Here is a 15,900-nt window from a genome sequence, read left to right on the forward strand (position 1 = left end):
TCCGCGGTACACGTGTTTCAAGCTTTATATGTGTATAATTTACAATATAAAGCTATCAGCCGCAAAATTATTTCTCTCCCAGGAAATTATACCACCTCGGCGTTAAAGTAGGAAGAAAGGTGTGATGTAAGAGGTGAAGATCCTTTCGGTATTCTGTATAGTACTATACCTCGTATAATTCTCCACCCACATATAATCTCTCCGGTCCTCCGAAAACCTTCCATACCTTGCCACGATTCAGAATACCGAAAGGATCTTCACCTCTTACATCACACCTTTCTTCCTACTTTAACGCCGAGGTGGTATAATTTCCTGGGAGAGAAATAATTTTGCGGCTGAGGATAGCTTTATATTGTAAATTATACACATATAAAGCTTGAAACACGTGTACCGCGGAATCCTTTGTAGTTTTGTTGTTATTTTTGGATTTACAATTTATTCTTTCACCGCAACCACTAGCTAGCATACACAGGTGCTTACAATTGTCAAGTATTACCTCTAAATTTTAATTTACCTATATATATATATATATATATGCATGTATGTATATGTATCTATATATGTGTGTGTATATATATTTAGTAAAAGGCAAAAGATTTATATGCTTAACTTTTTTTAATACCCAGAACATGTTAAGAAGCCAAATATTCCATATAATCCAAATAGCAGTACCTCGAACATAATAACAATTACTACAGAAAATGACCAAATAGATTCAGGGGAAAATACATCAGCATTAGTTCTTGGTGTGTATTTCTTTGATTTACAGTGTATATGGAATGCTAGTTCCGCCTTTTTTAAACTTCTTCATCCATCGCTCCATTCTGTCCATATTCATCCATCAGGCCATACATAGGATAGGACTTGTTTAGCTCAATCTTCTGATGATATTATATTTTCCCTTTTTAATTCTTTCATAGATCCCTCTGTGAATTGTGTCATCTCTGTCAACAACCAATACAAGTTCATACATTTTTGTATATATACACATACACACAGATAGATGTGTGTGTGTGTGTGTGTGTGTGTGTGTGTGTGTGTTTTGCATTTGATGGTGTATTTCACATCTTCTCTAATCGAACTGGTCAGCCCGATGTATAGAGAAGGGCAGAGAGAGCAAGTGATGCAGTAGATGACATTGGTAGAAGTGCAGGTGAAGTGTATACGAGATAGATATTTATTCAAGTGAGTCTGAATAATGGTGTCGCTATGTATATCTTTATGTGTGAGTGTGAGACAACTAATGTTAGTGTGTTTACATCTCTGTAACTTAGCAGTTCGGGAAAAGACACCGATAGAATAAGCATCAGACTTACAAAGAATTATCCCAGGATAATATCATTTATCTATTTATTTATTTTTTTTTTTGTCTTTATAGATACTGATACTACATTTTTTATTTTGTATTTGTAGATACTGCTCATACTTCAGCCTCTGCTCATAAGAAGCTGAATAAGAAAGCTCAAAGAAAAATAGGTATGAGTGTATTATACAATATATTTAAGAATATAATGCTGTAAAGTAAGCAGCCATCCAAAGTCATCCTTTTCAATTTGGATATCGATGATATATTCACATTTCTTCGACTAAAAAGTGGTGGTTCAATCTGGCCACAGTGAAACGACTGAAACAAGTAAAAGACTAAAAGAATGTGTACACACACACACACACACACACACACACACACACACACACACCACACACACACACATGTATGTATATGCATGCATGTATATTTTGATATATGTATGTATGTATATTTTTATATACAAGTTGTAGATGTGAACATTAAATGATTGTTTGAGAATAGTATTGAAGCTGGAAGTTCACAGAGAACCATGAAATATACAGTATCTTTTAGTATTGTATCATTTACTCTGTAGCATTTAACTGCAAATTAAAAGCAAAAACAAAGAAGAGTCACCACAGTACTGGGTTCTGTTCTATCTAATCCATCCCATCATGCACTTCTCTCTCTCTCTCTCTCTCTCTCTCTCTCCTGCTTGCTTTCACTCTCCCCTATCTCTCTCTCACTAACCATTGACACTACTCTTTCCCTTCCACCTCCTCATGTCCCTTCCATTACACCAATCCAGCATTGTCCCCTTTTGACTATCACAACAATAAGTGTTCTAACCACCCTACTTTAACTATTCCCTCAACACCTCACCTATAGTCATCCTTTTCCCCTCCTATTCTCCCTATCAGCCAGTGCATGACTGAGATGACACAAAAGCATGACAAAGCAACAAATTGTGTTGATGTTCATCAGAACAATGACTCCAGAGAAAGAATATTTGAGATGGCTGTCTTCCTAAATACAGTATGAAAGATGATTAAAATGATTCATGGTGTTTGAATGAATTCAAATAATATTAAAGGTAACAGAAAAGCTACAAATTGTTGAAATGTTTAACCACAAAAGAAGCAAAAATCAAACAAGCAAATTCTCCTTTTTAATGCATTCCATTTTTCTCTTAACATTTCAGTAATTCTATGCAGTGTTCTTATACCAACAATAGTCCTTCTTTGTATGTTATGCATCATAGTTACCAGGTATGTAATATAAGACTACATCTTACTACTGAGACTGTTTTAGAGTATCATTATTATTTTAACTTTTTTCTCTATTTCTACTGTACTGAGTCAGAGGACGAAGAGCAGTGCTCATCTCCCATTTTCAAGACATATAAGACTGGAAGGACGAAGGGAAGGAGTTATACTCTAACTGTACCCCTAGTTTGAATGTTTGTAGGGTCTTTCCACACGGAAAGACCTTGTCATGCTGCTAGACTATCACATGACCAAAACGCAAGAGATGCTGACAGGACTGACAATGTGTTTGCACACATGATCAACTCATGATTTTCATGTGGCTAAACATAGATTCAAATTCAACTGTTATACATGTGTCTCTTGTCTCCCAGGCAGGAAGCTTTCATAACTGCATGTGCTGAGGATTCTGTTATTTCTTCTTCTTAACATTAACAACCTACTCGTGACTTCTATCACAGCTCACACTCCCTATGCAGACAACACTAATCTCTATTCTTTCATAATCTTACACACACACATGTTGCCTAATTAAATATGCTAACATTTTCTTAGACGCAGGTGCAAGAAATCCGGATCAAATTTGACATCTGAAGAAATGACTGAGAAGAGTACCACAAAGACCTGTTTACCAGAGGAGATGGAATCACAACCAAGTAATACCTTGAAACAGCAAGCAACAAAGATATTGCCCCAAAATGATGCACATTCAATTAGAAGTGATCCTTGCATGATGGAAAATAAATTGCATTCCATTGATGCATATTCAGTTGCAAAAGGTGAAGATAATATATATGCTGTTGCAGAAGATATATTTATGGCTGAAAAGGATATATATTCAGATGTAAATGATATATATTCAAATGAAAATGGCTCAGGTACTGTTCACAGTGATTTATGTTTCACCGAGAATGAAGGATATTATGTAAATTCAGCTGCAAATGATTTATGCTCAGGTAAAAATGAAATGACGTATACTGATAGGGAATCTTACCAGAAGTGATTAATATAAACTAATTGAAAGGGTTTTATTTCTTAAAATTTCAATCTAATTATACCTAAAGAAAAAGATACATAAAACAACCCTCAACGTCAACACTTCAAAAACCTAATAGAATATTTTAAATATGTTTTCACTGAAAAAATAAAACAAATACCAGCCCACACCACACACACACACAATTATATATACACTCCTATGAATAAACAAGTATTTATAATCATAAATGTTATAATAGTTTATATAAAACATTGGCCATGCAATCCAAAATTAAATGCTACATTTTTATAATTGGTTACAAGTGAATTGGTCACTTACAAAAGGTTTTCAAAACCCTTATTTATCCAATATAATCAAATAATCTAATATATATATCCATACCTTATCTAAAATAGACTGAACCAAAAAACAAACAAAATATATAATCCTAAAAATCTGCTTAATCAATTCATATGGATACTCAACAGGACAACTTCTAATCCAAGTTAAAATTAAAAAAACACACCAACCAGAAATCAAAAACAAAACTGCTCTAAAAAATTATAACTTAATCCTATACACCCTCTAATATGTAAAAGAGAACAAACATATAAAACAATAATAAATATCGCCAAACTAACCCCACCCTCGACTTGTTTGGAATCAACCATAAAATAGCATATGCAAATAAAAAATACCACTCAAGTTTAATATGGATAGGAGTAACTAAAGAATTTGTAGAAATAGAATTTTCGACATCCCTCAACATATTAGGAAGCAATTCCAATACCTTAGCCTCACCATTGCTTGCTGGCTGGCTTCAATAGGTTCCATTAAAACTTGCAGTGTGCAACCAAATGTAGCATTTGCTGCTGCATTGATGTTTCTTTTGTCTCTTTCTCTCTTCCTTTTTTCATTTTTCTCCTGATTTTATTCTTTTCTTTATCTTTCTTTTGTAAAAACTTATATTATGAAAAAAATATAGTTTCTTAACCAATTATCTTCTAGTTAACTTGATTTACTTTTGTTCTTTTTTTTTTTATTTAGTACTGGTTTGCATGTATTTTTTTGTATATTTTTTTTTTCTAGTCAGGAAGAAGGGATAAATAAGAATGAATATCTTTCCTGTGAACCAATTTTGTTCCGAATTCCAGGAAAAAGTTTTAGTAATATGAAGCTAATATGAATATGAATAATAATATGAAACATTGTTCCCAAATTCAAATGTAAGTGCTGGACAAATTTGAAATTTTGCCAGTATTCTGTGGATGAGATCCTGTAGGTTCAGCAACGAATACAGATAAATTTGAGGAATTTCTTCTTAATTTTGAAAAAAAAAGTTGCAGTGTATTTGTTTCTGGACTCTTGAGATATCTCAAATTATCAATTGCTTTGCGAAATTTTCGTGGAGGACTTTCAATTATCCATTTTTGTAAATGGGAAATTTTAACTTCCTACTTCCACATTGCCACCAGACTGCAAAATGCAATTAATATGATGAAAAATTTTTAAAAGTAAATAAATAAATAAATACAAAAATTTGTTTTTAAAAATGCGAGGAATTCTTTAGTTTTGAAGTTTTGATTTCATTTCTTTATCAATGTTTGTTGTGTTGGATGAACTCTTTCATTATACAGAATTTACTGTTAACATCATGATTGTGATGATGGTGGAATTCTGGATTGAACCCTAACCCTAACCCCTCATAACTTTTTAATTTTTTGAAATTTTCTGAAAGTTTTGTGATTTTGTGTTCTTGTACATGGCAATTCAGATGATTATGAAAAAAAAAAAAATTTTTTGTGTGTGACCTGGTCGATTTAGCTGTGATTTTTAGCACAACACATGACCACCTGATATTTATATATCTTATATATATCTTAGAGGAAAATGACAACAAAAACCAAGGCAGGATGACTTTCTCAAGTCATTTATAATAATTTAATTAGGGTAAGGTGAATGTGAAATCTCACACCTGTTTCTGAGATATCCCAAGTGATAGGCTAGCATGTATGTACACTGGGTATTCCATCATCAGAGACAAGGTACATATGAAAGTTCTAGACAGGGAAATTTACAGATTATAAGGAATAAAATAGAAGAATAAAGATTAAAAGTAAATAAAAAAATACAGACAGGAAAACAAAGTTCACAGTTCATCTTTTTCCAGAGGGTATGGAGGTTGGTCTGTACTTCTGTGAAGGCATAAACTGTTTGGTATAATCCCAGGTAAATCCAAACACTTTTGAATGATGTGTTCATGTTGAATTGGTTAGCTAGTATGTAAATGGTCCACATGGGTATAAAGAGTGAGAAAGACAGACATCGAGATATACAGAAGTGGGTTGTGAGTGAGTGGATAGTTGTGTGGTAAGAAGTTTGCTTTCCAGCTACATGCTTTTTCCCCTAGCCAACCACATATGCCATCTGATAAATAGGAAAGTACCGTATAGGATAGCTTGGGCCATAATAGATTTTGGTGTCACATATCAAGGCCTGTGCTCCACATGTGGACTCTGCCTGAAAGAAGCCCTCCAAATATTAATTTATAATATATACCTGCTAACATGGAAGCCTATTACGGATCCCTAGTTCCAGCCTCAGTTATGAACTTGGAACCTATTCGTTTAGATCACCAGTGAACTAAACCCCTCATATTTTATATATACACACATATATATATATATATTTGTGTATATAAAAATGACCAGTAAGTGGTCTGTTAATATGCTAGAAATAGATCACTTACTGGTCATTTTTATATACACAAGTACTATAATCCCTTTAGGATCTCGAAAATATTTTTCCTGAACCTTCTGATTCTTTCAATGTGCTAGTTTCCTGGTATTAAATTGATATTAATTAATATCGAATTTTTACCCTATTATGTTAATTAACCATATATATATATATATATATATATATATATATATATATAGAGAGAGAGAGAGAGAGAGATAGACAGATAGATAGATAGATAGCAGGAAAGAGAGAGAGAGAGAGAGAGAGAGAGAGAGAGAGAGAGAGAGAGAGGGTAACACCTATACCACTTTTCAAGAAGTTGGTGGCAGGAAAGGAAATTATCCTCAAACTGCAAACTTGACTCGAATGCTTGCTGCAGAGAGAATTTCACTAAAGGTACTTAAGGGCCAGTTGGGGCTGTTAAACTCGGAGATTGAGGCACAAATTATCTAATTCCTCCAACTTCCAATTTTTCCACCCAATTCTGTTTTAAATCAACCAGTCCTCCTCCTCTTCATCATCGATCTTTGTGTGTCGCATTTGTGTTTTGTGCCACTCAAGCATATTTTAACAGCTGAGGTATTTTCTGACTAAGTCTTTAGGAAACATCCAGTAGATTCTTTTTATTTAAAAAAACATTTTTTTTAGGAGAAAACACTTTCAATTAATTTATCTTAACCACTTATGGCAAGATTTCATTTGAGGTGTTTTTATCTGAGCATAAATCATTTTCCGAATTTACAAAATATGCTTCATCCTCAGTGAAATATAAATCCTTTTCAACTGTACATGCACCTTCACCAATTGAATGTGCATCATTTTCAACCATGCATGCACCATTTCCAACTGAATATGCATCATCATTTTCAACCATGCATGCACCATTTCCAACTAAATGTGCATCATTTTCAACTGTACATGCACCTTCACCAACTAAATGTGCATCATTTTCAACTGTACATGCACCTTCACCAACTAAATGTGCATCATTTTCAACCATGCATGCACCCTTTCCAATTGAATATGCATCATTTTCAACCATGCATACACCCTTTCCAATTGAATATGCATCATTTTCAACCATGCATACACCCTTTCCAATTGAATATGCATCATTTTCAACCATGCATGCACCATTTCCGACTAAATGTGCATCATTTTTAACTGTACATGCACCTTCACCAATTGAATAAGCATCATTTTCAACTGTATATGCTTCATTTGGCAGAAAATATAAATCATTTTCAACCATACATATACCTTCACCACTTGAATATACATCATTTTCAACCATGCATGCACCATTTCCAATTGAATATGCATCATTTTCAACCATATATAAGTCATTTTCAACGCAATACAATTCATTTTCCATCATGCAAGGATCATTTCTAATTGAATGTGCATCATTTTGGGGCAATATCTTTGCTGCTTGCTGTTTCAAGGTATTATTTGGTTGTAATTCCATCTCCTCTGGTAAACAGGTCTTTGTGGTACTCTTCTCAGTCACTTCTTCAGGTGTCAAATATGATTTGAATTTTTTGTAGCTGTGTTTAAGAAAAAATTAGCATATTTAATCAGGCAATATTAAACAGATTTTAGAATTAAAGTTTGAATTAAATTTAGAATTGAATAATGAAAGCAAAAATAATTCTTACTAATTTTGTTTTTTGTAATGAGAATAATGGTTTCAAATTTTGGCATAAGACCAGAAAATTTGATTACCACAATGAGTATCTGGGCAGTTGCAGTGGTCAGATATAGTGTGTCCATCCTCAAATGGATTAAGGAGGAAATATCAACACTGGATAAAAGGATGAGAAAGTTGATGACGCTGCATGGGGCGCTACACCCTAAAGCAAACGTAAACAGACTGTATATGAAAAGAAAGAATGGTGGCAGAGTACTAGTTAGTGTGGACCACTGTATAAGGAATGAAAGGAGAATGCTTGCCGAGTATTTGATAAATAGTGATGAAGACCTGCTGCAATATGCCGCAAAAGATATGGGTGTAAATGCAGATGAAATGATGGGCAAGGAAGAGTTTAACCAAAGAGCTGAGGAGACATAGTGGTTAAGAGCACAGGCTACTAACCCCAAGATTCCAAGTTCGATTCCAGCAGTGACCTGAATAATAATAATATCGAAAAATACCTTAGGAATCAGAACACAGGTTCAAAATTTCCCCAAGACACCTGATGAAGGCTGGAAGGTATATCAGCTGAAACGTTGTGTTAACAAGATGAGAACAAATATCCGTCAAATATAAATAATGTAAATAATGTACATAATTCCTCATCTCTTAAAAATAGAAAAGTAATATTGGCTTCAAATTTTGGCACAAGGTCAGCAAAGAGAGATTTTTTCTTCATGTCAGTAATATGCAAAATGCACCTGAGGGGAAATTAAGGGTACACCTCTGGATACATCATAACCCATTCCAGTGTTGGTTTGTGTAATTTTTGATATTCAGAAGACACTGGTTATATTTAGTGTGCAGCTAATTATCTCCCTTGTGTTTCTTTCTGTCTTTTTCTAAATACTTGTGCTCATTTGTGTGTAAGATTAGGAAAGAATAAAGATTAGTGTTGTCTGCATAGGGAGTGTGAGCTGTGATAGAAGTCACGAGTAGGTTGTTAATGTTAAGAAGAAGAAATAACAGAATCCTCAGCACATGCAGTTATGAAAGCTTCTTGCCTGGGAGACAAGAGACACATGTATAACAGTTGAATGTGAATCTATGTTTAGCCACATGAAAATCATGAGTTGATCATGTGTGCAAACACATTATCAGTCTCGTCAGCACCTCTTGCGTTTTGGTCATGTGATAGTCTAGCAGCATGACAAGGTCTTTCTGTGTGGAAAGACCCTACAAACATTCAAACTAGGGGTACAGTTAGAGTATAACTCCTTCCCTTCGTCATTCCAGTCTTATATGTCTTGAAAATGGGAGATGAGCGCTGCTCTTCATCCTCTGACTCAGTACAGTAGAAATAGAGAAAAAAGTTAAAATAATAATGATACTCTAAAACAGTCTCAGTAGTAAGATGTAGTCTTATATTACATACCTGGTAACTATGATGCATAACATACAAAGAAGGACTATTGTTGGTATAAGAACACTGCATAGAATTACTGAAATGTTAAGAGAAAAATGGAATGCATTAAAAAGGAGAATTTGCTTGTTTGATTCTTGCTTCTTTTGTGGTCAAACATTTCAACAATTTGTAGCTTTTCTGTTACCTTTAATATTATTTGAATTCATTCAGACACCATGAATCATTTTAATCACCTTTCATCTTGAACATCAACACAATTTGTTGCTTTCTCACTCCTCACACATCGTCTGGACTGGTTTGGGAGGCTGAGCTATTCTGTTATTCTGAACGGTAGACACCGAATCCCCACCATCCAATATGAAAGTAACTGCATTTTACCACCAATCCACACTGTAGGATCCTAGCAACTAATTATCAGAGAGCGAAAGAGCAAATCAAGGAATCGGCATGTAATAGCAACCAAATGTTCCTCGAATCACACTGTATTGTCTTAAGAAGGCAAGAAACACTGGAAAAGTATGGAGTTAACCGAAAACAACAACAACAACTACCATCTTATCAATCTAAAACAGTTAAAATAAGGACAGCTATTATTTCACAAGGCATTACTGCATGGTTAAGAAGCTTGCTTCAAAGCCATGTGGTTCCAGGTTCAATCCCTTGTGCAAAATCTTGGGTTGGTGAATAAATTACTTTTCAAATAGTTTCATGTTGACCAATATCTTGTGAATGGTAGACAAAAATTGTGATGAATTCTCTTGTGTATACTATTTGTTTGTTCGTTTGTATGTTTGTATGTATGTATATACGTACATAAGTAGGTAGATATGTACATACATATATATGCATGTGTGTATGTGTGTGTGGGTGTGTATAAATTACATGCACATACACATACACACACATACATGTATGTATAGATACCATCATCAACATCTTATGTCAGTTTTCCATGTTGAGATGACCTGGATAGTTTGACAGGGAACTCCTCAGAAAGTACTCTTTTCCTGATGCCCCACCCACCACCACCACCACCACTCATACAATCCTAAAACAGCTGGAATAACATGTCTTAAAGAAGACCAGGATGTGAAATGTGAGTATACCAAAAAAAAAATATTATGCATGGCTATATCTCCCAAAGATTTGAAGAAGACAATATCAAAATGAATGGTAGCCTCTATTAGACTAACAACTGCTGCATCATAATTCAAAGGCTATGCATTTACAATCCAAGAACAGACTGGAACAAAATACCTGGTAAACAACAGAGACAGTGAAACCCTTGGAGCCTCAAAATGCTACCAAAAATTCAAATTATGTCATACTTCTATGACAGACATCACACATTATTAGAAGTTGGCCAATAATCTCATCAAAATACTATTTCTCTATGCATTATGATGTTGTCACTAAAACAATAAACAATGCTATTCGAAGAAAAGACTGCCCTCGAATAAATATTGAGAACCTCCCTCTTGTTATTGAATACATACATAAACATCAACACGAGGAATATTGGTGAAACATGCTCATAAAACTTCTGACACATGTAAATATAACAGGCAGAATATGGTTGTTTGAGACAAACAAGAAGTAGGTACTATTACAGAGATCAGCTGCCCTGCAGATGTGAATATCTCATCGATAATCAAAGAGAAAGAGGATGCTTATGGATGGCTGCTTAGTTTTCAAAATTATATTCTTAAATATATTGTAAAATAAACTCATACTTGTTGTTGTTTGAGTTTTCGTACTTGTAGTATTAGTATCTATAAAAACAAAATAAAAAAATAGCATCAATATCTATAAGAACAAAATAAACAAAAATAAATAAAAAATGATATCAATAAGCTATATTTAAGCATTTTTTTTTGCTTGTAATTTGCAATTAAATTCTGCAGTGTATATTTCATGGTTCTCTGTTAACTTCCACCTTCCTTAATGTTCTCAAAATAATCATTTAGTGTTCACATCTACAATTTGTATATAAAAATATACTTATATATATATATATATATATATATATATATATATATATATATATATATATATATATATATATATATATATATATATATATATTGGATGGTTTGGAGGTGATGTACAGGAATTATATATTAAAAAAAATAATAATCAGGTACTCAGATGTCTGGATGGTTGTATATTTACAGATTTTTATTCATATGTCACATGTTTTATAAATTAGCGCTTTCACCTAGTCTTGTAGGTTTATCAAATTTTGAGAGAAACCTTGAGAGAATGTTTCTTTTTATAGTATTATTGAACGTGTAGGAGTGGTGAAAGATATATATAGGATAGTAAGAGAGGGTGAGGAATGGAGGGAAAAGTGAGAGAGAGTGTGTGTGTGTGTGTGTGTGTGTGTGTGTGTGTGTGTGTGTGTGTGTGCGTGCGTGCGTGCGTGCGTGCGTGTGTATCCGAAAGGAGTGTCAATGGGAAAGAAGAAAGAAGAAAATTGTGTTTACAGCTGGTCAGTTCTTTCAATGACAAGTTTATTCCTGGTCTTAAAAGAAAAAAGAAAAAATGACAAAACCAGGTGGCATTGTTTGGAAGAAAGTTGCTTTTCAAATTTTTTTTTTGGTATCATTGTCCAGTGGGAAAGTGTGTGTGGGTGTGTTTTTGTATGTGTTTGTTTGTGTGTATGTGTGCGTGTGCGTGTTGTTGCAACTGCACCTCAGAGGCCAATAAGGCTTCCATATTAAAAGGCTTTTTTCTTTGGTTTCGTGCCAAAGAAAAAAAAACTTAAACGTCAAATGCAAATTTCGAGCAATTCGTGGTCACTTTTATATCCTTGTATTGGATATATAATGTAACGAAGCATGAAGGAAGAAAGAATATAGACGACGCAGTACTATTACACGAGATTCAACGTTTTATATCAAAGGCTCACAGTGAACCATCATCAACACGAACTGTCAATCGTTCACTGTTCTTTACTTTATAATAATGAGCCAATCCACCTTTTAGTCACTTGAGGGGTGGTCGGAATCCGTCCACAACAAAATGTCAAATAGTCTCTATCAGACAACACTTATTAAACACAAGCAGATAAAATAAATACTTTTAACTTAGTCCTGAAAAGTTAAGCCAACAATAATATCAAAATGAACCATAGTCTCTATTACACTAACAACTGCTGCATCATACTACGAAGGCTATGCATTTGCAATTCAGGAACAGACTGGTACAAAATACCTGGTAAACAACAGAGACAGTGAAGCCCTTGGAGTCTCAAAATGCTACCAAAAATTCAGAGTATGTCATATTTCTATGACAGGCATCACACATTAGCAGTTGACCAAATAAGTCATCAAGATACTACTTCGCTATGCAACGCGATGTTGTCACTAAAACAATAAGCAATGCTACTGGAATAAAAGACTGTTCTTGAATAAATATTGAGACCTTCCCTCTCGTAATTGAATACATACATAAGCATCAACACGAGGAAATATTGGTGAAACATGCTCATAAAACTTCTGACACATGTAAATATAACAGGCAGAATATGGTTGTTTGAGACAAACAAGAAGTAGGTACTATTACAGAGATCAGTTGCCCTGCAGATGTGAATATCTCCTCGAAAATCAAAGAGAAAGAGGATGCCTATGATTACTTTACAAGATTATATTCTTAAATATATTGTAAAATAAACTCATACTTGTTTTTGTTCGAGCATCCGTACCTGGAGTAGTATCATAATCTATAAAAACAAAATATAAAAAATAAACAAAAAATGAGATCAATAAGCTATATTACAGGTTTGAAGCATTTGAGAAGGTCAAGGTACTTGATTCCATGCCAAAAAATACGAGTCTTTTTTGTCTTAGTGAAAATCGTGCGGTGAAAAGATGAATGGGGTTCGAATGAAATTTGCGAGGCTTCCACTTCACCCCCGCCCCGTTTTCCGGACCCAAAAAGGGTTTTATAGCTTGTTAGGAGGTCACCAGAATTCAATCAATGAAAAAAAATAACAGAAATTTCTAATGATTCCGGGATATGGGGGAGAAGGTCCGGTTCCCCCACTTTCTTCCGAACATAAAATAAGGAGTTTGCAGCATATTAGAAGGTCAGGGTAGTTGCTTTCATGCAAAAAATCTGATTTTTTTTTTCCTCAGTGAAAATTGTGCGGGTGAAAGGATCAAAATTTACCAAAACTTTTATTTGTCGCATGTTGTTACGCTGAAAGAGATATACATAAAATCCAAATTAATAATAATCATTAGAATTTTTCGGAAGCTGATTATATACTTACCAATTATTATTTTTTTTCTATAAGCTCTGTTGTAAGACACAGTCCTCTCTGTGTGGTGTGGCAGAAACTTTGTTGCTGAGCTATATGTTTCTGGATTAAGCACCAGTGTGTGACACCAAATATCTCCTACTATAGCCCCACGTGTGTGTATGTGTGTGTGTTTGTGTGTGTGAGTGTGTGTGTGTGTGTGTATGTGCGTGTGGCTGTGTGTTTGTGCTTCTCCAGAACTTGAACGGGTGCCAGTGCAAAGAGATTTTCTCTTTTGAACAAGGAAGAAGAAATTTTATCTCCCCCCCCCCCATCTTTCTCTCTCCCACTATACACACACATATATATACGCGCACGCCTGCATGTATACAATTCCCACAAAATAAAAATACATATACATACAATCATACACATAAATACAAAGGCCTCAACCAAATCACTATCAAAAATAATTGAACTTTTAACCTTTAACCATTGTAACCAAAGCACTGAGTACTGAATTCTTTTACACATACGTGTCCATTTAGCCTTTTGCTTTCATCACTTCTTTTTATCAATCTTTTCTTTAATACATACATACATACAATACATACATATATATATATATATATATATATATATAAAAGTTTTCAGAATGAGATAAAATTCCAAGGCTATGAAGATATTAGAACATTTATAAATAGGTCTTACAGCTGTTTCCGGGATATTTATTATATCCTTTCATCGGAGACGGTGTGAGAAAATGGTTAAGCAATAGTTAATTTAGATAAGATACGAAGTAGAGAGTGAGGTGGAGGAATGAAAATAGATGTGAGATATGCAGGGATATTGCATTTGTAGATCCATTATTTAGGCAGAATGGTATACATATAAGATTCCAAAACCTTGCGAGTAACTTCCAATAGCATTTAAAATTGGTCATTCCAAGTATAGAATTTGTACACAGTGCTATTGAATCCAGGGTTTTATTTAAAGTGACCTAAAAGTAGGGAAATAAAACCTTCAATACAATAGCAGTGTGTACAAATCTATACTTGGAATGACCAATTTTAATTACTATTGGAATTTACTCACAAGGTATTGGAATCTTATATGTATACAGTTACATATAATTACAGCTCAATGTTTATTGTTTTGATTTTGAAGTGAATTTAAAGCGTGAGTGTGAACGAGACAGAGATTTTTGCTAGAAACAACAGTTCAATTTAACATTGTCACAAGTATGAAAACCAGTGTTAAAGCTCTAACGATGAAGAAGGATGAACTGGCATTCCATATGAACTGTAAATCAAAGAAATACTTACCAAAAAGTGATGCTGATGTATTTTCCTCTGAATCTGTTTGTTCATCTGCTGTAGTAATTGTAATTATGATAGGGCTACTGTCATATGCAGTAGTTAGAATAATTGGTTCTTTAGCATAACCTGGGCATTAAAAAGAGTTGAGTGGATAAATCTTTCACCTTTTACTAAATGTGTATATATATATATATATATATATATATATATATATATATTGATAGAAAAGACAAGAAAAGAAAGAAAGAGACCTCGATATTATGTAAATAGAGGAATTTATCTTTAAAAATATGTGGCAATTATTCGGTAGCCATGATAAAACTCCGAGTTTCGGATGCCGGTGCGGAAACCCACGCCGCCATCTCTTCAGTTATCTGGCCATTGAAAATTTCTATGAAAATGCCCGTTAAACAAAGGGAAATTACTGTGAGGTTGAGCGTTATTAAGACAAAAGAGCTATTAGAATGACCGCTAAGTAAGGGGAGGGAGTAAAGGTAAGGGAGTAAAAAAGTCCATAGTATTCACGTAAGCGCACCAATCCATACATATGCACCTATATGTATATACTCATCCACCCTCGCTTAAAACACACACATGCTCACCCACACATTCGCAATATATATAAAAAAATGTGAAAAAGCTATTAGGGCAAAACGCGTCTATATGCGCATATTCTCGCATGCACGCACATACATCTATATTCGCACGTACCCGCACACACGCACACATCCACAAGTGCGCACATAAGGTTCCATGTACGCATCTATAGACGCACAGCAAAAAAAGCAGGGTGGAAGGGAGAATATAGAAAAATTATGTGTGAAAAATATACAAAACACTATCTCTATAAATATGTAAAAAAAAATACCTAAAAAAATATATAAGAAATCCAAGTAAAAAGTATAGAGAGATAAAAATTTTGTACATAGACACAATATAGAAAGTAAGTCCTATCAGTAATCTCGGGGGACCAAAAATGTAGCAAATATTTAGCCACATGTTCAG

At 34.0% G+C, this 15,900-nt stretch overlaps 2 protein-coding genes across 8 annotated transcripts in view; one reads left to right on the forward strand and one right to left on the reverse strand.

Moving 5' to 3' along the window:
* The window catches only part of LOC106876762 (uncharacterized), a 34,993-nt gene extending 29,902 nt beyond the window's left edge, over positions 1-5,091 (forward strand). Inside the window, exons 11-13 of the mRNA XM_089360779.1 lie at positions 1,414-1,476; positions 2,490-2,556; positions 3,109-5,091. Of these exons, the coding sequence (XP_089216905.1) occupies positions 1,414-1,476; positions 2,490-2,556; positions 3,109-3,556 (578 nt within the window). The 3' untranslated portion in view covers positions 3,557-5,091. The remainder of the gene's footprint in view (positions 1-1,413; positions 1,477-2,489; positions 2,557-3,108) is intronic.
* A 1,781-nt stretch (positions 5,092-6,872) lies between these two features.
* Positions 6,873-15,900, reverse strand: part of LOC106876769 (uncharacterized) — a 23,338-nt gene continuing 14,310 nt past the window's right edge. For 4 of the 7 annotated variants that reach the window (XM_089360784.1, XM_089360780.1, XM_089360786.1 and 1 more), the window contains 5 exons: positions 14,902-15,021; positions 13,016-13,057; positions 11,067-11,105; positions 9,343-9,409; positions 6,873-7,821 (listed from right to left, as the gene is read on the reverse strand). In XM_089360784.1, the coding sequence (XP_089216910.1) occupies positions 6,957-7,821; positions 9,343-9,409; positions 11,067-11,105; positions 13,016-13,057; positions 14,902-15,021 (1,133 nt within the window). In that variant the 3' untranslated portion in view covers positions 6,873-6,956. The remainder of the gene's footprint in view (positions 7,822-9,342; positions 9,410-11,066; positions 11,106-13,015; positions 13,058-14,901; positions 15,022-15,900) is intronic. The other 3 variants (XM_089360787.1, XM_089360785.1, XM_089360781.1) reach the window with 2 other exon arrangements.

This window comes from Octopus bimaculoides, chromosome 12, assembly GCF_046866305.1.
Source record: "Octopus bimaculoides isolate indiv1 chromosome 12, ASM4686630v1, whole genome shotgun sequence".
Classification (NCBI taxonomy): Eukaryota; Metazoa; Mollusca; class Cephalopoda; order Octopoda; family Octopodidae; genus Octopus; species Octopus bimaculoides.